The sequence below is a fragment of the Pelodiscus sinensis genome, chromosome 7 (assembly GCF_052426305.1).
Source record: "Pelodiscus sinensis isolate ZL-2025 chromosome 7, ASM5242630v1, whole genome shotgun sequence".
Lineage (NCBI taxonomy): Eukaryota > Metazoa > Chordata > Testudines > Trionychidae > Pelodiscus > Pelodiscus sinensis.
The window spans coordinates 44939875-44964077 of record NC_143058.1 but is presented as its reverse complement, the minus strand read 5'-3'; the positions used below and the strand labels follow the sequence as shown (position 1 = coordinate 44964077).

General features: G+C 39.5%; 1 protein-coding gene and 1 long non-coding RNA gene across 8 annotated transcripts in view; one reads left to right on the top strand and one right to left on the bottom strand.

Annotated features, from left to right (window-relative positions):
- Window positions 1-23709, top strand: part of OLA1 (Obg like ATPase 1) — a 220775-nt gene extending 197066 nt beyond the window's left edge. For all 7 annotated transcript variants that reach the window (XM_075933649.1, XM_006116487.4, XM_075933646.1 and 4 more), the window contains 4 exons: window positions 15199-15339; window positions 16034-16130; window positions 18218-18340; window positions 23190-23709. In XM_075933649.1, the coding sequence (XP_075789764.1) occupies window positions 15199-15339; window positions 16034-16130; window positions 18218-18340; window positions 23190-23291 (463 nt within the window). In that variant the 3' untranslated portion in view covers window positions 23292-23709. The remainder of the gene's footprint in view (window positions 1-15198; window positions 15340-16033; window positions 16131-18217; window positions 18341-23189) is intronic.
- LOC142830195 (uncharacterized) lies at window positions 11420-23194 on the bottom strand. Its single transcript, XR_012905222.1, has 3 exons — window positions 22559-23194; window positions 12305-12368; window positions 11420-11950 (listed from the first exon to the last, which is right to left on the bottom strand). It is a non-coding gene; the product is annotated as an uncharacterized LOC142830195 (long non-coding RNA).
- Window positions 23710-24203: the final 494 nt, after the last annotated feature.

Genomic DNA, 24203 nt, shown 5'->3' with positions numbered 1-24203 from the left:
GAATAATGTGGAAAAGGGAATAAAGAAGTATAATTTATTATTTTCACATAACACAAGAACGAGGGGTCACCCAGTATAATAGGCACAGATTTAAAACAAACGTAAGGAAGTGCTTCTTCCAACAACCCATAGTCAGTCTATGGAACTTGTTGCCAGGAGTAAGTTCATAGAAGATAGGTTCATTGTGGCTATTAGCCAGGATGGTTGGGGATGCAGTCCAGTGCTCTGGGTGGCCCTAAACCTCTGCCTGCCAGATTCAGAGACTAGACATTAGGGGGTGAATCACTCAATAATTGGCATGTTCTGTTCAATTTTTTTTGAAACCTCTAAGATTGGTTACTGTCAGAAGAAAGGCTGTTGGGCTACATGGGCCATTTGTCTGACCCAGTATAGCCTGTTCTTATATGAAATCTACTCCTCTAACACAAAACACAATGGCTACATCTACACTGTGCATTGTTGCGCAAGAAGATATGCAAATGAGGCACGGGGATGACTATCTCTATGCCTCATTTGCATACCTAATGAGCTGCCATTGTGCAGGAGGGGCTGTTGCGCAAGAAGGAGCTGTCTACACTGCTCCTTCTTGCGCAAAAATCCCCTCCTGTGCAGGAGACGTTCTGCCGCTTATTTTCAGGAAGAACAGCTCCTGCACAAGAAGGAGCAGTGTAGACAGCTCTTTCTTGCGCAAAAGCCCCTTCTGCAAAATGGCGTCTCATTAGGTATGCAAATGAGGTGCGGCAATATTCATCGCCATGCCTCATTTGCATATCTTCTTGCACAACAATAGGCAGTGTAGACGAAACCATCGCGTGCTAGAGCTGTGGTGTCCTACCAGTTCTGGAGCAGTACCCACTATAGAGACTAACTGCTATAGTGAAGTAGGTACACTCAACCAGCCAAATAACCACATCTGGCTAGCATGTTGGGCACATGGGATTAGAGTCTAAATTTATTACTCGTAGATTTTTAATTAGCACTAATGGCAATATATACGCAATAGTGCTCTAAGTTCTAGTGTCTTGTTTCTAGTGTCGTCAGTATGCATTTATTTCATTACATGGGAATTTCATATAGACCAGATCTTGCATTAGGCAGCATGGCATTGTTTCCCGGTTGGTTTTTATGTGGGTAATGGGTGGGGAGAGAGGTTTGAGCTCGTGTTGTGAACATAAGGTGAAGTTCTATGTCATGTATTTCATGCTACAGAAACAAGATAATGAGAGAGCATCTTTTATAAGACTAACTTGTGTTGGCAAGACAGAGGATCTCGAGCTTACTCAGCTCACTTCTCCTACTAAACAGGAGTGTGCTGACTAAGCTCAAAAGCTTCTCTCAGACCAATAGAAACTGGTCTGGTAACAGATGTTATCACGCCCATATTGTGCCTCTAAGATTTGTAACACCGCTACAGTAATGCACATTGACACTTCATAGTGTAAAAATTAAATATCCTTTTTCTCAAATATTCTCTCTGTATATGTATTGTTAGTTCCTTGTTGCATGATTTAGTGTGAGAATTTTCAGTCCCTGACTTTATAAATTGTCCAACTTTCTTTATGGAAGGTCTCCTTTTTACCAGAATCTCAGGAGCAAAATTTTCAAAATGACACTAGAGAAGTCCATGTCCAAAGATGGTAGAAAAATATTTTTGAACTGTCATACCATAATGTATTTGTGAATATTGATCCAAACTGCTTACCTATTGTATATACCTCAAAGATCATGCCTTTTGCATGTATTGTCATCTTTAATTTAGATGAAATACTTTGACAAGAAACAGGCATAAAAGATGATACATTAACAAAGTATTTTTAGAAAAGCCTTTCCTTAACAGAGAGTTGTATAATATTAAATCATCCTTTTTTTTGCCTTTATGCAAAATTCACCAATTTAAATATATGCTGAGTGATAGCAAATAAAAAGAAATTGTGTAGTGTAATAACACAGCTGTGTAAATGTGATTTTAACCATAGTTTCTGAAACATGTTGAATGTGACATGCTCTGGTCTACACTTGCAGTAAAACCGTGTTCAGCAGTAGTTCTTTTGTACCCACTGCAGACAGCAATGTGGAATTTTCCTAGTATAGGTAAGATTTTATGTTCAGAGTTGCAGAAGCATGCCTGGCAGCATATATTTGACCTGCAATGAAAAGACTGCAGTTTCCATTGCTGTTTGAGTAACAGATATTTTTACTGTAAACAGAACTGTAATCTGGATAAAAAGGATTTGTGATCTCCTAAAAACCGGATCAAAATTAAGCCTCTCTCTTAAACTGAATTAAACATGTTTATTCTGAATCCTTTATATTTGTTACTGTTCATAAATCACATTGTTACCTTGATGGACCTTTGAAGGGTTAGAGAGAGAGAGAGAGAGCAAATTCAAAATCTTTCATTATCAGCAACTTCACAAACTATTATGGGCAGAAAAACATCCTAGATTCTTTAGTCTCAATGGTTCTATGTAGCTCTTCCATCCTGATATTTCTTGTTCTAAGCTTGTTTTTCAGGTCATCAGTATGATTTCTTTGTTTTACAGTCTTGAGTATTTTAAGTTAGAAAAATGTTGTCTTCAGTTATCTCTGTCTTCAATTTTTCAGTGAGGGTACATCTAGACTACATGCCTCTGGCGATAGAGGCATGTAGATTAGGCTACTAGACAGTAAAATGAAGCGGCCATTTAAATAATCGCAGCTTCATTTAAATTTACATGGCTGCCGCGCTGAGCCGACAAACAGCTGATCAGCTGTTTGTCAGCTCAGCGCGATAGTCTGGACGCTCCCCTGCCGACATCAAAGGTATTTGTCGACCACCCAGGTATGCCTCCTGGGATGAGGCTGATCAGCTATTTGTCGGCTCAGCGTGGCAGCCATGTAAATTTAAATGAAGCGGCGATTATTTAAATCGCCGCTTCATTTTACTATGTCCGGTAGCCTAATCTACATGCCTCTGTCGCCAGAGGCATGTAGTCTAGACGTACCCTGAGTCTCTTGTAGTTTGTAGCATTTCTTTCAGACATCTTACCTATTGTAACAGTTAAACTAATTTTAATGTACCATCAGTTGGTATGATACATAAAGCAAATATTCCCAGCATGAAATTGTACAGTTAGTAGAAACTTGGAAGTGTTAGTTCTTCTTTGAGTGGTTGCTCATATCTATTCCAAGTTACGTCTGTATGTGTTGCGTGCATGACTGCTGGAAGTTTAAACCTAGGTGTTACCCATTGGATCAGTGGTGGAGCCTCCTGGAGTGGTGCTGACCCAGCAACCCCTCAGTTTCTTCTTGCTGCCAGTGACAGCTGTTAGAACAGTGGCTCTCTTGCTCTGCAAGTGTTTGTAACCCTAGCGCTTCCAGTTCTTTGTTATGTAAAAAGTTAGATAAGTAGTTGTTAGAGGTAGCAGTGGGCAGTAAATGGGTTTTTCCCCCTTTCTGTCCATGTTCCTTTCGGGACCTGGGGCATGCCAAAGTTCCAGGTCTTCAAGCTCTGCAGTTCTTGCCCTAAGTTTGTGGCCCACAAGTGACCCCCACAACTCATGTCTCCAGTGCCTGGGGGAAGTCCACAAGCTGACAAGAGGAAGATCTACAAGACCTTCACACCATACACCAGAAAGGAGTGGGAATTGTACTTGAAGCAGCTTCTCATGGAATCTGCTCTTTGACCTCAGATGCAGGAACCGGAACCAAGCGCTTCAGTTTGCAGCACGCCCCTTCAGTTCTGGGACTGGCACCAAAGAAGGGCCTTCCTGGCACTGTCTGCTCCTTCTGCGCTTCCTGCATCCACTGAGCTTGATGGCCTCCAGACCTGCAGCACCAATATACCAAGCTCCTCTTGTGCACCAAGCCCAATCCTCCTTGACTCTCCAAGGGGCGAACCATTGGTGATGGGTCCATCCTTCACATGAACACCTTCAAGTCCATGCAGGGCCTCATTGAAATGATTCATTCCCCATCTTGGGACAAGGCTTCCCCTTTCTTTCAGCCTTAATAGGGGGAGCTGGCTATGATGGGCCCACCAATACCAGCCCTGGTGTCTGCCTACTTGGAGTCCCAGAGTGGTCACTGCCAGTCTGACTCACGTAGGTTGCACTTGTGTCACTGTTCTCGCAGCTGGTTCCCTCTGAGCTGTTCCCATTCCAAGAGCATCGATAGAGAGCAGATCTTGGTCTGTTCTGGGTTCTTCACAGTGTTCAGACCATCCCCATGATCAGTACCAAGAGACCTCGTGGCACCCAGAGTACTGACAACACTAGAGTTCTGCCTTGTCTGGGCATTGTCAGAATCTCAGTACCATTCTCCAACGCAGAGTGGTTCTCCCTGGCACCGTCCCAAAATTCGGCAGCTCTTTTCAGAGCATAGACCTTTATCTTGGTACTGGTTCTGCTTTCCTTAACAGTCCCAATCCTGACAATCTCATTCGTGGCACACTCTTAGTCTGGTTGCTGTCAGCATCAATCAGTCCAGACTGATGCAGTCTTGTTTGGGTTCACCCTTACCCTCCTAGAGGGAAGTCTCTGTGGTCTCAGACCGCTCAATGCCTGAAGGCCTCTCCCATCCAGGCACCTGGGTGCAGTGGCTGCCTCAGAGTCAGTCTTGGACCATTTGGGCATTCCACCAAGCCCAGGGCATGTTGCCCACTGCCTCCGTTCCTTCCCAGTTTAGGGTCCCTGCAGGAGCAACCAGCCATCCCGCGCCTCAGGATCAGGAACTACCTGTGACATATCCTGAGGACCAGCTGGGTACCCCAGCCCATGCTTAGGCCCACTCGGGGCATATGCAAGATGCTGGGCCTTCCCCAGTATCATTCTTGAGCTCTTCCCCCAATGAAACTATTGTGGGTACTTCTGTTACAGCTCATACCCCTCCTCTCTGCTGATGGACTACTAGGCCCTACAGGTCCTCCTTCGCAGGGTGGCCCTGAGCCTCAACCTCCAGGTGAAAGTGGTGGAACAGGACAATCCTGTTGTCGACATCCGGGCTCCTGAGGGCTCTTCTCGGGTAACCTTCCCTATCAACAAGACTGTTTTAGTGTCTGCCCAAACTGACTGGCATACTCCTGTCTCCATCCCCTTGACAGCTAAGGAAGTGGAAAGGAAATATTTTTTCGCTGTCAAGGGATTTGAATGTCTTTTCACCCACCCTCTTCCATGTTGCCTGGTCATGGAGGCATGAATGAGAAGGAGCGATTGGGGTTATCAGGCCCCAGTGCCCAATCACCTTGAGTTGTTGGGCTGTAAGGCTTACTCCGCAGGGGGTTTAATTCTTTGGACAGAGAGCCAATTAGTTATCCTGAGTCATCATGCATACAACTGTGGGCTTCCCTCCTCAAATTTAAGGACTCATTGTCATTGGATTCCAAGGATGAATTTGATGCTCTAGTCCTGGATGGCAAAGCTGTTTCATGGACCTGCCTACAAGCTTCACTGAGGACTAGTCAGTGCATGTCCTTGCCTCTGGTATGCCATGTGGTGTGTTGCCTGGTTACATCAGTCTGGTCTTCCCAGTGTAGTCCAGAAGACTATGGGGTTGGCTTTTTTTTTTTTTAACAGAACAAAATGAACTCCCATCTCCATAGCTTTAAGAACTCCAGGAACACCATGAAGTCTTTGGGCATGTACACTCCCCACTACACAGCACAAGCCCCTTAAGCCACAGCCACAGAGGTCTTTTCCTTCCCTCCCTCAGCCTGATTTGTCCCATCAGTGCCTGTGGTACACTTACCACAAACAATCCAGGGGCCAGTCTGGTAACAACCAAGGCCAAATGAAGCCTTGTTTTGGGATCCAAGAAACCCTTTTTCAAGTATACCCTGAGGGACAGAGTACCATTCAGACTCCAACTATGGCCATTCCAATCTTGGTTGGCATAGACATACTGCCCAGGAGGGGACAGCAACGATATGATACTAAGAGTACCTCGGTACGTCACCCATGCCCTTCTCTGGTGGCTAGGCCCTTAGTCGTTGCTGGTTAGAGTTTCCTTTCATGCCCCACGGCCCATGGTGTCTCTCGTCATGCATACTTCCCCTTTTGGGTTGGGCTGCTCACCTCTGGGACCTTACCACTCACGTGATGTGGTCAGCAGAGAAACTGTCTCCCCATATTGATGTATGCGAGCTTCGGGCAGTCTGTCTCATGCATGTCTTCAGGGTTGCTGCATGGTAGTTATGGTGGACAATATGACCACCATGTGTTTTATATCAGGCTTCCCCTCCCCTTTCCTGTTCCCCATTCCAGGAGTGGAGTCAGCAACCCCTGTTAGCCCCACTCCTGGAGAGCTGGCTACAGAGCTCACAGCAAAGCTTTCTCCTCCAGAAGCATAGCTGGCACCCCTTGCCACTACCGCAGTGAAGCCTGCCCCACCACCACCCTTGGAAGCAGCCGCTGCCAGCCCCAATCCTGGGAAAGTGACATCACTGCGGCAGACAAGTCTCCTCTCAAGGAGTGGGGTCGGCCTCGCTGCAGGCTCTGCAATATAAAGCTTATTTATACTTTATGTAAGATTTACACTGCAGAGCCCGCTGTGCATGTAACTGCTACGGTTTCATCAGTTACCTTTTTAAATGACTTTTTACATCCTTAATGCATAGCATGTAGGCCTGGTAACTTAAAAAGCAACAAGTTATCTTTTTTTTCCAAGACCTTTATGCAATATCTGAGAATAACTCATCTTTAATGACCAAAAAAGCTGATCCAGTGTAGGTAACTCCCCAACATTCTCTGTTGTAAAGACATCATTTAGCTTCTCAGAAATATCCGTTCCTTTTATTTTGTTTCCTTTAACCATTTATTACCTAAGACCAGACGGTTGTTTGTTCTTTGAGTGATTGCTTATGTGCCTTCCAAAAGGCATGTGCACAATTGTTAGAAAGCTTTTACCTTAGCAGTATCCATCAGGTCAGCTGTGGCACCCTCTGGAATAGCGCCACCATGGTGGTACATATAAAACACTGCTGACTCCCTACCCTCTCTGTTCCCTCTTACTGCCCAAGACAGTTGTTGGAACAGCTCCAGTCTCTTGCTGTGCAAGTGCTTGGTACCCTTATGTACTTAGTTTTTATAGTCAACAGTTAGTTATTTTTATAATTACAGTACTGGAGTGTTTATTGGGAGTTCCCCCACACACTTTGATTCCCTTACCAAGACATGCCAAGCTCACCAGGACCTCCCCTAGAGCTACTTTTTTCTAGCCCAGTCCATGAGGTCCTCATAGGCAGCAGGACAACATACCTGGAAAAATGGGAGCAGTTGAACATATGGTGCTAACAAAAAGGTTTCCTATCCCAGCTGGCACCCATATTCATGATTTTAGACTATTACACCTGAAGCAACGAAGTCTCGCTCTCTTATCCACAGGGGTGTATCTGGTGGCTATTTCCACATTCCACCCTGGTGTCCAAGGTAGATCTGTGTTTGCCAGTCCCGAAGTGACTTACTTTCTCAGAGTTGTCTGAGGCCAGACAACTAATTCCTCAGTGGAATCTGCATCCGTCACTAGCCAAACTCATGGGGCCACTGTTGGAACCTTTTACCACCTGCCCACTTTCATACCTGTCATGGATGGTAGCCTTGCTGATGGCAGTAACTTCAGCTTGGAGAGTTTCAGAACTTCAGGCACTCACCTCTGAGCCACCAAATATGGAGGACAAGGACAAGGTCCAGCTATGCCCACACCTAGCATGCTTACCTAAAGTGATATCACAGTTTCATGTGAACCAACTATATTCCTGTCAATATTCTTCACAAAGCCCTGTGCTGATAATAGGGAGTGCATGTTACACACCTTGAATATTAGACACACTCTTGCATTTGTATAGAATGTATAAAGCCATTTCAGAAATCACCACAGCTCTTTATTGCGGTTACGGAAGGGATGAGAGACTTCCCAACTTCTCCTACCATATCTCCCATTGGCTCTCACTCTGCATAACGATGTGTTATTACCTGGTGAAGGTTCTGCCCCCTCGGCTGACAGCATACTCCAAGAGAGCACAGGCTTCTTTGGCTGCATTCCTTGAGAGCATTTCCATACAGGACATATGAGGGGCAGTGATGTGGGCATTAGTACATATGTTCACTTCGCATTTTACTATCACACAGCACATAAGAGATGATGCCGCTTTCGGCAGGGTAGTCCTTTCTTTAGCCACTAGATGAGTTCTGACTTCTCCACCAGGGAAACTGCTGGTAAGTCACTCGTTGGAATGCATGTGATCATGTGTTGCTCATGTCCATTCCAAATCCCACCCACCTCTCTTCTGTTGGAATATCCCAGCAAGAAGGAACTGAGGAGGTTGGGGGGGTCACCAGTGTCTTATATGCACCACTATAGCGGTACCACTCCAGGGAGCTCCAACGCCAATCTGACGGATGTCACTAGGGTAAAAGCTTTCCGGTGATTGTGCCTGCATGCATATCTGTTGGAATGGACAGGAGCAACACATTTCAAAGACCAACAGTTGTGGAAAGGTAGGTAACTGGGTTTTTTAGTCCATATTCATTGGAGAGTCATTTTTGACACTATCAGGTCAGCCTTCTTTTCATAGGAGACAGTGGAAAAGTTCATATTACAGAAGTTCAGGGATATGCAGACCCCATTAACCATCACATATTTCGGATGCTGGAAATAGTGATCATATTTGCAGAACTGCAGTCATGGGACAAGACATATCGTCCTCAAGTAAAAAACATTTTGACTCAATGGAACCACTAGTCAGATTAGTTTCAGATGTCCATTTATTCTCAATATGGAAGTCAGTCAAACCACCTGTTAGGTCAGTGTTATTCAAAGTGGTCTGTAAAACTACTTTGAAAAGCCTGCTAAGTGGCCGCTCCACTGTGATTACTTACCGATTCTGCCGCCATGAAGCCTCACAGCTCCCATTGGCTCTGGTTTGCCATTTGCTGTCAAGAAGCGCTATGGGAAGTGGCGTGGGACAGGCCACTGCTTCCCTGGGCTCCCTTTGGCTGTAAACAACAATCTGGAGGCAATGGGAGCCATGAGATTCTGTGGGTGTGAAAGCCACTAAGTAAACACTCTGCAGCAGCCAGTTAGCAGGTTTCTCAAAGTCGTTTTTCAGACCGCTTTGAGAAACACTGTGTTAGCTGCAACAGCAAGTAAAATAATTGAATAGCATGCTCTCTCGTGAGCCTCAGTGTACAGAAACGCCCGAAGGGTGAGATCAAGAACAGAAATGAAGGCACACATCAACTTTCTCAATTTCAGACCAATGAGATTAATTTTATTTTCCGGTTCAGGGTTATGATCAATTACTAGGCAGGGACTATTAATGTATAGGTAAATTGGTTGAACTGTCAGTCAGTCTGTTTGCTGGAGACTATGGTCCAGAGTTTGGGTCCTGCTTAGGAAGTTATCAACAAATTAGTGAAGATATGTTGATATCTGAACGGGAGGGAAAGCGCCAAATCTTCTCTTGTTTGTGGATCTGAGGTTCTGATTGAGTGAAGGAGCAACCCAGATTCCAGTTTTTGGCACACTTAGTGCATTTGAATAGTATAAAAAATTTCTCCCACTCCTGTCCCCACTCCCCTCTTCTCACTTTTTAAAAAAATATATATTTTAATTGAGATTCTGTCCCATTATATTGTTGCAACATGTACTGTTACTCTGGTTATAACATACAAAGGAGAGCAGAAAGTATTTAGTTACACGAGGGTTCTGCTTACCAGGTCTTTCCACAGTTTCAGCTCCCTCTTGTTTTTTCTTATTTCTCAAAATACAGTTTTCATTCCTATAAAGCTGGTGCCTTGAGAGCTTAATTTTGTATATAATTCAGGTTGGACCTCCCTGGCCCAGCACACTCAGAACCTGACTGGTCCCAGATGAAGGATTTTGCTGGACATGGGGAGGTCATTTTTTTACCCCCACCCTCCCGCCATCGGCACCCCAGATCCAGCTGCTGGCCTCCCAGCCAGCTCCCCATCCCCTGCTGCCCTGCTGAGCAGTCATCACTGCCGTGGCTCCATGAGTAGCCCTGTATGCTGCTGTAGTTCCCTGGGCAGCTGTGTGTGTGCCATGCGCTGGGGCACCCAGCCCCACTGGGTAGCCCTGCTGCCATGAGCTGAGTACCTCCACCATCTGCTCTCTGCAGGCAGCACACTACCCTGGCAGCCCCGCAGGGATCCTTACTGTTGGCCCTCCACTGGGACTCTGTTTCTGCAACATCCATGCTGGACTATGGATGTTTCCAGACCAGAGAATCCCAGTTAAGAGAGTTTCAACCTGTTCAACATTTAGCACATGTGAAAAATATGTGTGTTAATTGTAAACAAAGCACATGAGATCTTTTATAGGGGAAAAGGCAGTACGCTGTATTTATTGAGAATACAACAGTAGCATATGCTTTTCAATCTCTCACACACACAGAGAGAGAGAGTTCCGCCAGACGATGTTATAGTTACCAGTCCAGAGTCTGGATCAATTTAGCCGCCAGCCAGATTGATCACAGAGGGGGAGCCTAGCTTTGTCGGTCGCGATCTGATGCTCTCCTGGAGTTGGTGGCAAGACGAACCCAAAGTCCCATAGCAAAGCACCCTGCTTTTATAATCCTTTCCTCTATGGATTTCACTGTGTCAGTCTGTGACCGGTTACTGTTTTTGTTTTTTGTTTTTTTATGTTGACATTCCAAACATCTCCAAGAAGCTCATCCTGTAATTATTTATCTTTTAAGGGTGCCAGCTTCACCTTTAGAGTCGTCAGTTCTGCCAATCCTTGACCATGGGTACGCACTGATGGTGGTTCTGATGCTGCTATGTCTCTTGGCAGTCTGTCTTTCACCCTCATTGCCCCCTCCTTTCTTGGCAATCTGGCTCTAATGGTGGCCTTCACACCTTTATCTTTATGATGATACATTTCTCATTCACACAAACAGTCTTTCACAGAAACCTTCAGAGGTAAACAGTACTGCTTTATATTAAGCAAAAGCAAAACAATTCACATCGAAGACCTGGGTCTTCGATATTTCTAATCTCATTAACATAGACACAATACCAAAACCCTGTCTCTTTACTTACTAAACTTTAAAACAAAGAAATGTATATTTAACTAAAGGGCTTGCTTAAAAAAATGTTAAATATATTACCTTACATTACTACATTATTAAACTTAAAATGCAAATATAAAAAGATATAACCCTTTTACTCCAACCTATGGAATAGCTAAATACTATAATCAGTCTAACATAGTTTTCAGTTACTGTGTTTAAAGGGACACTGACAACTTGAAAATACAATTTAAAAAATGAGTTAAAACTAGTTTTAGGTACTACATCTGCCCCGAACCGTTCTGCTTATGATGATGGTTTTACCATTACATTTTCTGATTTCAGAGTATTTTTATCTCCTCAGTAACTTGTGATAGACCCATTCAGTGAAAAAGAAACAGATTGACTGTATAGGGGAAACTGCATACCGTAAAATCTCGAGTATAATGCACACTTTTTTTCTGATTTTTATTTTCTGGGTCAAAGTCAGGGTGTGCATTATACATAGCAGTTATTTTTAAAAGTTTTGTTTTGGCTCCCAGACAAGGTGAGGCGACGGTGATGCTGCCAGGCTGCAGCGCCCTGGCTCCTTCAGGCTGCACCCAGGGGCCCCCGAGGCAGGCTGGGAGTGGAGAGCGAGCCACAGAGTGCGACGCCCCTTGGGCACAGCAGGGCACGGGAGGAGAAGGCGGTGAGGCACTCTGCTGAGGGGCCACCAACTTTCCTGGCCAGGCCGTCCCCCTACTCTCAGCTGCAGCTACCAATGCTGGCCGGGTCCAGGCTGCGGGTCTGGTGGAGCCTCCGCTTGGAGAGGCTCTTGGAGGAGGTAGCTGCTCCCGGGGGCCCCCGCAGCAGGCATGAGCTCGGCAGGACACACGGGCAGCCCGGGGCCAGCTCTGGGAAGCGGGCGAGGCTGGGCTTGGTGCTGGTGGACCTTTTGGGAGACTGTAGATATATAGGTGCGCATTATATATAGGAGTTCAATTTTTTCCATGATTCTGACATTGAAAAGGTAGGGTACACGTTATACATAGGTGCACATTATACTTGTGATTTTATGTTAATTAGTTTCACTAAGTGCTGGCAGATGCAAAAAAAAAGCAGAGTTGTAGGAAATACATTTTTCTTATTTCTCTTACAGTTATTTCAGATGTTATAATAGTTTTTTAAAAATTCAGACAACTGCAATTTTTAAGTTGATAGTGTTTCTGTAAGCTAAACAAACTATGAAGGAAATTGTTCTTCCTTTTTTCAAGTATAACATCAATTGCTTTGAGAAATTCTTTAGGATTTGCTTACCTTTGCATAATTCCAGATAAGTCTCGTATCTCCTCATGTTTTTATAGACATTTCTAGCATGTTCCTGTAATAATAATAATATACTCAAAGAAATGTAGAAGTTGGCATCAATTGTTTCTGCCACAAGAGTTTTGTTTGAAGGATTTTTTTTACTTTTTTTGGCAGTTTTGATTCTTAGTGTAAAAAAGCAAGTTTAACATTTTAATTCTTGCATTGATTAAGTTATCAGTCACCGGTATATGGTTTGGAAAAAGTTCAGAGTTTTGTTCCAGCAGGCTTTTATGCTTCCCATACTCTTGATTTTGGTAGTCTGTTTTGGTCAGTGTTACAGAAATTCCTCACTGTTTCTTTTTAGTATTTCCTATGACATTGAAAGTCACAAAAGTGAAGCACACAGACAGAGAACCTAACTGTCTCTACAGAGTGTGATGCAGTACCTTATTCTTTTAGTGAGCCTGTGGCAGGTCTGATGTCAGTCACTTCAGAGACCTTTAGACCTCAGTGCTCATTTATTGCTAAAATGTACCAGCTCTGCTTCTGCATTATGAAGATCATCTGTCAACACTTTGAGATATTCCCCTTTGTTATTAAGCTTGTGATGCTCTACACTGTCAGGATTTTTGCCAATTATAGTTAAGGTACAATGGTGTATTCACTGGATCAAAGTCTCTCACTGGCGGTAGAGAAATGATTTGTAAGTCTTTATTCATCTGAATTGTACAATATAATACCTGAGGAATGCAAATAATCCCTCTAAGGACTCAATGGAAAAGCTGTTAAAATGACACTGTAGGACTATTATTATTCTGAATTGGTGTTTTATCCAAAGTAATTATTTCTTATCTTGTTGTTCCACAACTGTTCTTAGTTTGAGTTTTGACCATTATTTTCCAAACAAAATTTGTATCTGATTTTAGACATTATTATTACACTGATTTCACTTTGTTTTGTTTGTATGGTTCATGCTTTTCTTTCACTTGGTCACATGGTACATTATCTAGTTAGCATAAAAGTCAGAATATTAAATGCTTACTTTTTAAACAAAATAAATTTATACCTTTTGAAGTACAACTGCAAATAGCAGGATTTCTAAGTATTCCTTTGAGTAAATGGCTAGTAGTGGTAAGTTATGACTTTTGATATACAAATGTTTAGTAATTTGTGTTACTGAAAATGTCAGTTTGAGAAATGCTGCTGTTCTGGAGTTAAATGTCCCATGAGGTTTCAGAAATATGAACTGGTTAGTGTTATTTTCAGTTCAGAAACTTGGGAAGGCAACACTATCTCAATATCAGACTTTGCTACCAATCAATTTTTACTTGATAACTGAAGGAAAAAAGATTTGTATAATGAGGATTGAAAACTACTGATGAGCTATTTACATAAGTAAATGATAGAAGAGCAGCCTTATATAACAAACGTGTGAAAACTGTTGAGTGAACTTTTATATTCTTTGTCCCATCTAAAACCCTACTCAGTGTGCCATGCACTTAATCTCATAATAGCTCTGATCCCCTGCTATTTTCTCAGACAAATGTGTGTTGATGAACTTGTGGTTTAGTTCATTTTTTTTCCCTGAGGTGACATTTGCATTGATTATTTAAAGGATTGCTGGCCACACTTTCAAAGCACTTTACCATAATAGCTGTTAAAACCTTAGTCTAAATCTGGGAGATTAGTGGAACTAAGAATAAGAACTCGACAAGTGTAAAAACCATATGTTATGTGGGCTCTTTAGGTATGAGGCAGCCATAGCACCCATACTGCTATATTGAATTCTACGCGTTGGATGTCAAGAATATTTCCTGGACGCCATACCTGTTAAGGTTACTTTCTGACTATGTCAGGAGTTAATGGGAAAAAATAAGAGCTTAATCTAAAATATTGTTATGTAAATAACATTACAAAGACATAATCCTTTTCAAATAATTTATGAATGTCCTCATTGAATCGCCTAATATATATTATTTGGAATCACAGATGTGCTTAGGCTTTTAATTTGTTAAATTTTAGTGATCTTGTATTTATTTAAATGTATTAGTAATTTATGAACCTACACACTAATTTTTTAGAAAAATTGTTTTGTGACAGGTTAGTAAACCCTTAAGAAACTAGCTCTACAGATCCATGTAGTTCTAATCTGGCAGTTCGTCTTATCTGAAAATTGAGTTGGGTGGTGTTTATAAACAGCAAATACTAGTATTGCTAGAGTTATTGATAATGACGAGAGGTAGAGATGTTTGTGACTCTTCATTCAAAAATGGAATTGTTGCTAACATTCAAAGATTTTTATCCTTTGGAAGTAATAAAAGGTGGGAGGAACTAGAAGAAACATGTGGTCTTATATTCATTAGCTATGATATATACCATGCTCAATAGTCAACAGAACTTGGCTGCTGCTTGCTGTGTGGGAAACTGTAGAGCCTTATGTTCTCTCTACCTGCCTGTTTCGTCTGCTCTAAGACATGCTCATAAAAGGAAACAGCTGAAGAAAAACGGAAGATCCTATTTTTACCTTATATGATAAAAGTATCACTTTTGGAAGTCTAAGAAAAATTATGTCCATAGAATCTCAAAGTTTGACTGAAGCAGACGGGCAGCTTTAACTTAACTAAATCTTTGTCCGACATTAAAGATGTATATTTTCTAAAATTGATTCGTGTTTCTTATAGAATATATTCTGAAGCAAAACCAGATAACAGTAAAATATTAATGTAGTACACCTGAAGCAATTGCTGCCTGCTAATGCCTTGACCTTGGAAAGCAATACACAAAAAGATGGCATCATAAAACCGTGCAATCCTTATGAATATGTATGTGCTACTTGATAATAATGAATGTGGTACAGTCATGCATGCACTACAAGATAATGTTGTGCCCTTTTTTGTCTACAGGTTGATAAAAATTATAAAGTGGGTGGACAAGCATGACCCAGGTGCCTTGGTCATTCCTTTTAGTGGGGCCTTGGAACTCAAGTTGCAAGAAATGAGTGCTGAGGAGAAACAGAAGTATCTGGAAGAGAACATGACACAAAGGTTAATTAGCATTCATTTTCCCTACACTTTATTATCAACTATTTCCTTGCAGTAATTTAATTGCTTGTGCTGATAGAATAATAAATGACAGAGTAATTACCATTATAAAGAAGGAATCTTCTCCTTTCTTTACCATGAGACAGAGTGAAAAGATTTATTTTAAATTAAGTTTTTAACTGTCATCTGTCATCTCTGTACAGTGTTTTAATTATAACATGGGTATTAGTTATGTATATTTTTGAGAAGAAATGATCACCAAAACTCTTTCGTCATCTAAGGGGACTTGGGATGGTGAGAGAAATTTGCCATAATTTTTCTGAATAACTGTAATAAATTGTTTGAATATTGAATTTAAATAAGACAATTGTTCTTTCATTACTGAAGGTCCTGAAATAATTTACATGAGACCAAAAGTACTGTGTGATGGGATGATTTAAATCTCTCCTGTCTTTCTGTGTTTTGCAGAATAAACAAATCAAAATACTGTCTTTGTGTTGGCGTAGTAAAAAGTAATTCTACTACAAGGAGTTTTTTAAAAAGCATCTATTCTGCTTACCAACATGTTTAAAAGTAATAAGAAAGAAGATCCAGATTTTTCCAACTATATGATGCTTTTTCCTGTAAATTGATTACTCGAGGTATTTAGCTGTTTCTTGTGTGTATATTGAATGAATTGGTTTGATTTTTATTTCAGTGCTTTACCAAAGATCATTAAGGCTGGGTATGCAGCACTCCAACTAGAATACTTTTTCACTGCAGGCCCAGATGAAGTGCGTGCATGGACCATCAGGGTAAGATTCATACTTATTCATCAGCTACATCCAGTTCCACACTATTGAATTCAGATTGATATCACTGACTTTGAAGTTTGTCATGGTGGCGGTTAGCTAGTCATTACAGATGAGGTTTTTGTCCAGGATAACTTTAATTATTTGTGAGCTGCTGAACAGTGAAAGTGGAGCTGCATTGATTGAGGCAGGTAACAATTGATTCTGCCTATTACATAGTCTGAATTTCTTCATCCTGTAGAATCTGTCTACCCTCCTCCTGTGGTCAGAGATAAGACGTACCAGTATTGTGCTTGCTTAATCTGTGTGACTGGGTTTGTCTGGAGTGAAATTGATGTTGCTTTTCATTTTGTATTCGCTAAGTTTGTTTGGGTTGCGGGTGGTTCTTTCCTCCTTTGCTTTGCTCGGATTACATTTTCAGCAATAAAAGCAATATAACATCATTATATTCCTCGTGGATACACAGTTGGGCTCAACACCTAAAATCATTGTAATAATTAAGGTCTTTTACTGATGTTAATATTTAGAAGTAGTTTATTTTGATAGTTTTACATGTTTTGTCCAGTTACATATGTCTAAAAATTATATTATATGTGTTTAAATATCCATGTAGTCTGATTACAACCATACAGAGAGACTAATTTATTCCCTGAGGACAATAAGAGCTGAGCTGTAATGGTTTGCTTTTAAATGTAAATACATTATAATATAGAGATTAGTACTGAAAAATATTTTGAAATGCATATAGTTACATTTTATTCTACAGATTATAAAAATATCAACTTTCAGAGGTAGTGAATGTGTCATTGAGTTTTAATCTGCTGCTTCCACTTATTTTAGTGCTATGTAATGAATTTCAGTGCTGCTTTGATTTCTTTTCAAAGAAAATAATTTCTGTTTTCAATAGCCACTGTAATTTATTCTGTTAAATTTTTATTTTGATTTAATATTACTTTAAATGTTTAGGCATTTCATCTTGATGTTAAATATGTTTTTCATGGGATTTAATTTTAAGTTTTCTTCATTCCATCCCCCTGGAGGTTATGACTCCTAGCCAAGGTTCATTATATAGGTTCATAAAATAACGTTAAATCATGGATATATTGCTACTCTGCATTATTTGCAATTGTTTGAAAAACCACCTCCCAAAACTTCAGCATTTCTAGTAGGAAAGATGTTTGCCTTTTGCTAGAAAATTTGAAAGCTGGTTTATCTTAAGACTGATTGTAAGTATCCTTGATTTAATGTGCTAAGATATTTAGTAAGGTAAGCATCAGTGAGTACCCATATTAACCCAATACATCTTTTATTGTAAAAACTGTGCTTTACAGTGTCAGACTCCTTAGCACTTTAACATGCTTTATTAAGCAGCCTTTAGGTCACCATTATTTCTCAAATTTCTTTCCATGGCTGTGTGTGCACAGAATGTATGCCCTTGTAATTCAAGACAGATAGCATGCATTCTTCTTCTACAGAAATTTAAATCCTCTTTTTGAAGATTGCATGAATATATGTAGTTATATATTTTCATTGTTGTATTTATTCTTAAACTATCATTGGATGGCAATTTTAAAAAAAATTATTCTGTATTTGTGCTTGTGTAATAAGATATTATGTCATTTGGATATTTTTTAAAATATATTTATGGATCCAAATATACTTACTAAATAGATTATGTAGTGTAATTGAATGACAGAGAATATTTATTTGGACTCAACTGTAGTGTTTGATAATTCAGCTTTAAAGTTATTTAAAAATCTTCTTTTCCTCAGTTTCTCTGGAAAGAACTGGAGATCAAAGTGAATCTCACAACAGAACACAATCAGAGCTTATAAAATCAATATGGCTGTTGGTTCCCATTAGGAAAAAACAAAGCTGCCCTTCTTTAGTATCAGTTGGTTTCTCTGTGCTAAAAGTATCTATCAGTATGTCCCAATATTGAGAATTTGCCAGTTGTATGCCTAATATTCCAACTGATATGAAACAAAAGTTTCAGTAGAGCCTGAAAGTAAATGAGAAAGGAGAAACCTCTCTCCTGCAATCAATCTTCTTAAATGCAATTAATTTTTTTCTGGTCTTTCCTCTGACAGAAAGGGACGAAGGCTCCTCAGGCAGCAGGAAAGATTCACACAGATTTTGAAAAGGGTTTCATTATGGCTGAAGTAATGAAATATGAAGACTTTAAAGAAGAAGGTTCGGAAGCAGCTGTCAAGGTGAGCACCCCATCTTTTCCTGTGTGCCCCTCCCCCATACACACCGTATTCCCATTTCAGGACTGTGCTTTCATTGGGAAGAAACCTCTGGTGGTAAGTGACTCTGACAGTTATTTCTAATAGACCACAGATGTACTGTCATTTTATACTTGGAAAAAAAATTAAAATACAGTACTTGAACTAACAGAGATGACAATTTTCGTAACTGAAATATGACCTCTAACAGACAAAATGTCAACATTATGAACAAGAGTTGAGAGAGTTTCACATAGGTTTATAACATTAACCACCTAATTTTAATATGTGAGACCCCACTGATATTTTTTTAATATTTAAAAAATATTTTAACTCTTTAGAAAATTGAGTATTTTAATTGGATGGCTAGCTTTCAGATTACTTCAACTCCCTCCCCCCTCCCCCATACGTGCACAATATTTCTTTTGATAAGAAGTAAGTTTGTTTTAAGTCAACAGTGAGAATATTGTGCGACAACTGTGTGTTAAATTTCTAATGGAAACATTTAAGGAAATATTACTGAAATAATTGTTTTATTAGCAATATTCTTTCAGACTATAGCAGGCATGATTTAACTTTTACCATGTTCAGCAGTTAATTTTCTTACAAAATGTGGAGGCATCTTCATCTTAAGAATAGGATGTACTGCAGATATCATGCTTAAACTAAATGCTTTGATGCAGTAGACATCAAGATTTTACAGTGCACACAGTAATTTTATGTAGCCATGTACAATAGATAGTTTCCTGGTTATTATTTTCTGAATTGGCTATAAGTTAATTACGTGAAAAACTTTTTTCTTGTACTGACACTTTGTAATTTTTTTTCATGTGCTGTATACATCCATGAAAATGAGGCATTTTATCTGTTTTTTCAACACTAGAGGGCAGAGACTGATTGGGTGCCCAAAGTTGTGCCCTTGTTATTTTGATAAATTTGATTTGAATTTATTAAACGTTTGAGTAAAATTATACATGGCAAATAAATATAGTAAGCAGAGCTGTTTCTTTGTAAAGATATTGCAGTCCTTGCAAATTTTGCTTTTATAATAGGGAAGTAGAATTTTAATTTATTTCAGGTAGACTTGATGAGTATTGCATTTCTAACCTTAAGAGAGAGATTTTATAAAATTTGAGGTTTTAAAAAGGTTAGTTAGATTTAATTCATCACAATATTTGAAGGCTCCTACTATGATGTATTAAATAATATAAAAGATGCTGCCTCATTTTTTTGCTATTGATAGCTTGGAAGCTATACAAAATTACTATTTCAGATTCTGTGTACTCTCAGTAATATCACCAAGGAAAATGATACTGAACAGCAGGGCTTTAATAGGTCTGTTTGAACCCCAGGAACGAGGGTGGGGGGAAATCTCAGTATAATTGGTTTATTGTTGCATGTGAGCTATCTTGTGAAAAGGGAAGTAGAATTTACAGTTGTACAGCTAAACCACAGCTATAAATAAATTTAATATTCCCTAGTCAAAGCTTGTTTATGTAGCTGGTACTCAAATTATACCATCAGTAGTTGCTGAAATACAAATATGAGTATCCTGCTTAACAGCTACATCACCTTGGTAGATTTTTGGTCTTCAGTAAGTTTTTTTTTTTCTCTCCCTGATTTTTGGGGGGGAAGAGAGGCGTTAAACTTTTTCTCCCAATGTAAGAATCCAGAAATTCTGACTTTTCTGTGCTCCCAATATAAATCATAATGAAATGATTTTGTTATGAACAACTTTGTAATATATCTATAGGGCATGAATATTTGTTTGATTATACAAACTTTTTAAAAACCAAGGAAAATGGTGAAAAGGAAATCCTTGCTTTCAGAAAAATGTATGATATTATATAGACTTTTAAAATATAAATTGAAAAACTCTGTCTCAGGCTGTAGATCATATTAATTAACTTACGGTATTGCTAAATTTCTAAATTAAATGGGATCTTTTGAATTCAGTTGAAATAACTGGTATTTGGAGTTGCTTGCTTTGTATGTTATCAAGTTGATCAATTTTTTTAAGTTTGATTGTGTGTGTGTGTGTGTGTGTGTGTGTGTGTGTGTGTGTGTGTGTGTGTGTAACACCAGTATAGCATAACTAATTTAATGCCAGTGCTGTGAACTATATGCTGAATAGCTCTGTGTGGGCTTTGTAGTCTACAGGGATATCACATTATTAGCAATCATATCTGCTTAGGCAAAGCTGGCTTCTACAGATGGCTGCTTTCAAGTGCAAATGAACTGGTTAGACGTGTCTTGTTTAATACATACTCAAGATTCACAAATGGGTATTGATTTTTTCAACCAGTGTTTCTGATAGCAATGGAAATGGATTAAATGGTCTCTAGAGAATTTAAAGGAACACTGTCACTATTAATTAATTGTAAACTAGTAACATAAATACATAAATGTATATTAGTATGTCAAAATCTTTTTAATGAAAGAAGACTATACCACTTTGAGGACGCAGTGGTGTCCTAGAAAATCTGAACTGGTGCTACTTTGTGTAAACAAATCTATTCTGTAAATATTTGTGAATAACGCACCTCATATTTCCTCAGGTAAAAAATACATGTATTTATTAGTAAAAAGTCTTCATATCTGTGTATGCAGCCTATATTTGCTGATGATTTTTTGTAGCTGACTGTTTTATTAGTGTGTATTCCTCTAGTTCTAATTACTCTTGACTTAGAGTATTATTAGTATCCTCAAAAGGAAGAACTATTATTATTACTTGAGGGCAAACCTTCTATAATCTAAGTAAATTTCTCCAAAAAAGTAAACATTCTTAAACTCTTAATTTAGTATTAATAGACATGCTATATAGTATAGTGTCAATTACTGTAGCATTTAGTATTAGTTGTATAGACTCTTGCTTCTGAGGGTGCATCTACACAGCACCCTTACCGTGAAATAAGTTATGCAATTTGCTCTGTGCAAATTGCATAACTTATTTTGAGGTTATTTTGAAATTTGGCACTGTCTACACAGTGCCATTATTTCAAAATAAAGGACTATTTGGACAAATCCCTTAACCCTTATAGGGATGCCGGATTAGCGCACCTGTTACTTTGAAATATGTTTTGAAATAATGGGCGCATTTAAAGATGCAGAGGTACCCGAAATAGCTCCACTGTGCAAATGTAGCCTGAGAGATTTACCAGAAGTTGAGTCAGTGGTGCTTCCATTTAAATTGGCAATAACAGCTACAAGATCACTGAGCTTCTGTATTCTTACACACCGACATGGGAAATGTGCTGTTTCACAACGTAGGGCTTTGTGGCAAAAAAGTGCCTAAAGTATGGCTACGTCTACACTTCAGCCTTTTGTCGGCAGAGACAATGCAAATGAAGCGCTCATTAGCATTTGTCTCACTGTCATTTGCATATTCTCTGCCGATGCTTTTTGCGGAAGAGGTTTTTGCGCAAAAACAAACAGTGTAAACGGGGCCGTTTTGCACAAAAAAAACATTTTGTGCAAGATTCTGTAACTTCCTTTTTTAAGGCATAAGGAATCTTGGGCAAAAGGAAGTTTTTGCGCAAAACAGCCCTGTCTACACTGCAGTGTAGACGTAGCCTAATTGTGTACGTTAATCTGACCTGTTCTGCTGTAACTAAGGTCATTATTTTGAACATCTTTCTACGTTGTTTTTCTAGTATGCCACCACCCATAGGTCATTGAGAATCCTGGCAGAGCAAAGTCTCATGTGGGAGCAGTTTCCCTAGCAGGAGAACTCTTCAAAACAAGAAGAGTATTGAGTACAGCAGTGGGTCTCAATTTGTCCATGTTGTGGATCATTTCTTAAAAGTAAATGTTCCATGTAGTCCTTATCACCATCAGCATCTCCATATAGATCCCACACCTTCCCTAAAGTCCTTATACGTGGCTTAATAAAAACAAACCAACCAACCTATGGCAGCTTTAAAGAGAGAAGAAAATTATCTCACATTTCAGTTCAGTGAGGTACCAATGCATAATAGCATCTGCACCTATTTTGTATCTGTTCTATTTTTTATCCCAACATGTAGTTTTACATTTGAGTTCCAAACAGCCTATCATTGCCTTCAGCCTGCTCTTTCAGCCCTGTTCTGCATTCAGCAGCCCACCTGGCAGGTCCCATCTGTTCTTTTGTTTGTATGCCATCCTTCTAACTTTCGTGTTACTGGTAAATTTGATTAGTTAAATTTATTCCAAACAAATACTTACACAAAGACTAAGACTTTGTTTCTCAGGCTTTCCTGTCCTGTGCAGAAGCATAGAAGGAAGCTCTGCTTGAAGAGTTCCGCATGCCCAATTATAACTTTCTGACATAGTGGGATCATCTTCATTTTGCCAGTGCATGCTTCATTACTGGTAGCAGCAGCTCAGCAGACCACTTGGAAGTGGTCAAGAAACCAGTATAAGAGCAATGAGAATGAGCAATGACAAACCATTTTATTGTCTTTCTAGCAGCAAAGTCTTAGATAGCCATCATCAGTTTCATCACCTGAGGACATTATGGAGGTGGGAATGAAAGAGAGAAAATGGTGTTTTGTTTATTTTGTTCTAATGAGTCGCTGGTGTTTACAGACACATCAGATCTACATCATTAACATCATATTATAAAGCTCCATCATTATTATGTACCATCAGTTTATTGGAAAGGAAATTATGGTTATCTATGTATGTAAAGTCCAGTCCTGCTCAAATCCAGGAAGTCATTACAAGAATCAAAATCTGAATTTGAGATGATACTGTGTTATTTTTAACAAATTATGATATTTTTAAATCAGGGGGTTTTAATACAAACTTCATTTTAAAGTAATAACCTGTTTTTTCTCCTTTTTTCCATTTATAGAGTGCTGGGAAATACAGACGACAAGGCAGAAATTACATAGTTGAGGATGGAGATATTATCTTCTTTAAATTTAATACACCTCAACAATCAAAGAAGAAATAAATATTAGATATTGCTCATTGTTCACAATAAACTGTGCTACTTCAAAAAGCATATGAATTTTTATTTAGACAGAATATCTAACAGAAAACATACAGTGTATACATAAGGAAAAAATCTCCCCTCCCCAGTGAAATTTCTCATTTGTTTTGAATTAAAATATGGCACCCCCAGTGAACATATAAGTTCGCTAAATGTGAGCAGCTTTGCATTTCAAATGATTAAGACCCTACTCCAAATTGTAGAAGCTTTTCAGGAACCATATTACTCTCATGATACTTCATTAATCTCCATCATGTATGCCAAGCCTGACACGTTTGACAGTGAGGACAATGTGGCTTGCTCCTTTTTGAATCTACAGATAATGCATGTTTTACAGTACTCCAGATGTCTACACTCAATAAAACATTTGACAAAACCAGCCTTGGTGTGTTTGGGGATGTCTGTATTGACTGACTGTGGTGTGCTGAATGCGATACGGCACCTGGTGGATGCTGATTACAGATTTTAAAGACATGTGTATGATACAGTAAACGACAGCATGGGGCAGCTGCAATTGTAGCTTAAAAGTGAGTCTTTCATGGGATTCAGAAGATTAGGATACCAATGATTTGTCTCAAAGTTAATGAATTTGTAGATGGACATTCATTGAAAGATGATAGTAAGGATAATAAAAAGATATAGCGTAAGTGATTTTGACCAATAAGAGCAAAATATATGTAGGAAAATCATATGCTTGAGGTTGACATTTTTTGCTAACATCATTCTGAAAAGAGTATTTAATTCCTCCCTTGAAATTTGTTAAATTACAGAGGCTGGCCCAGGGGTGCCCAAGGTGAGATGTCCTCTGTTCAAAGTTTTATGGCAATGGAGGAGAAGGTGTTCTGTTAGTCAGACAATTCCACTGACATGGGC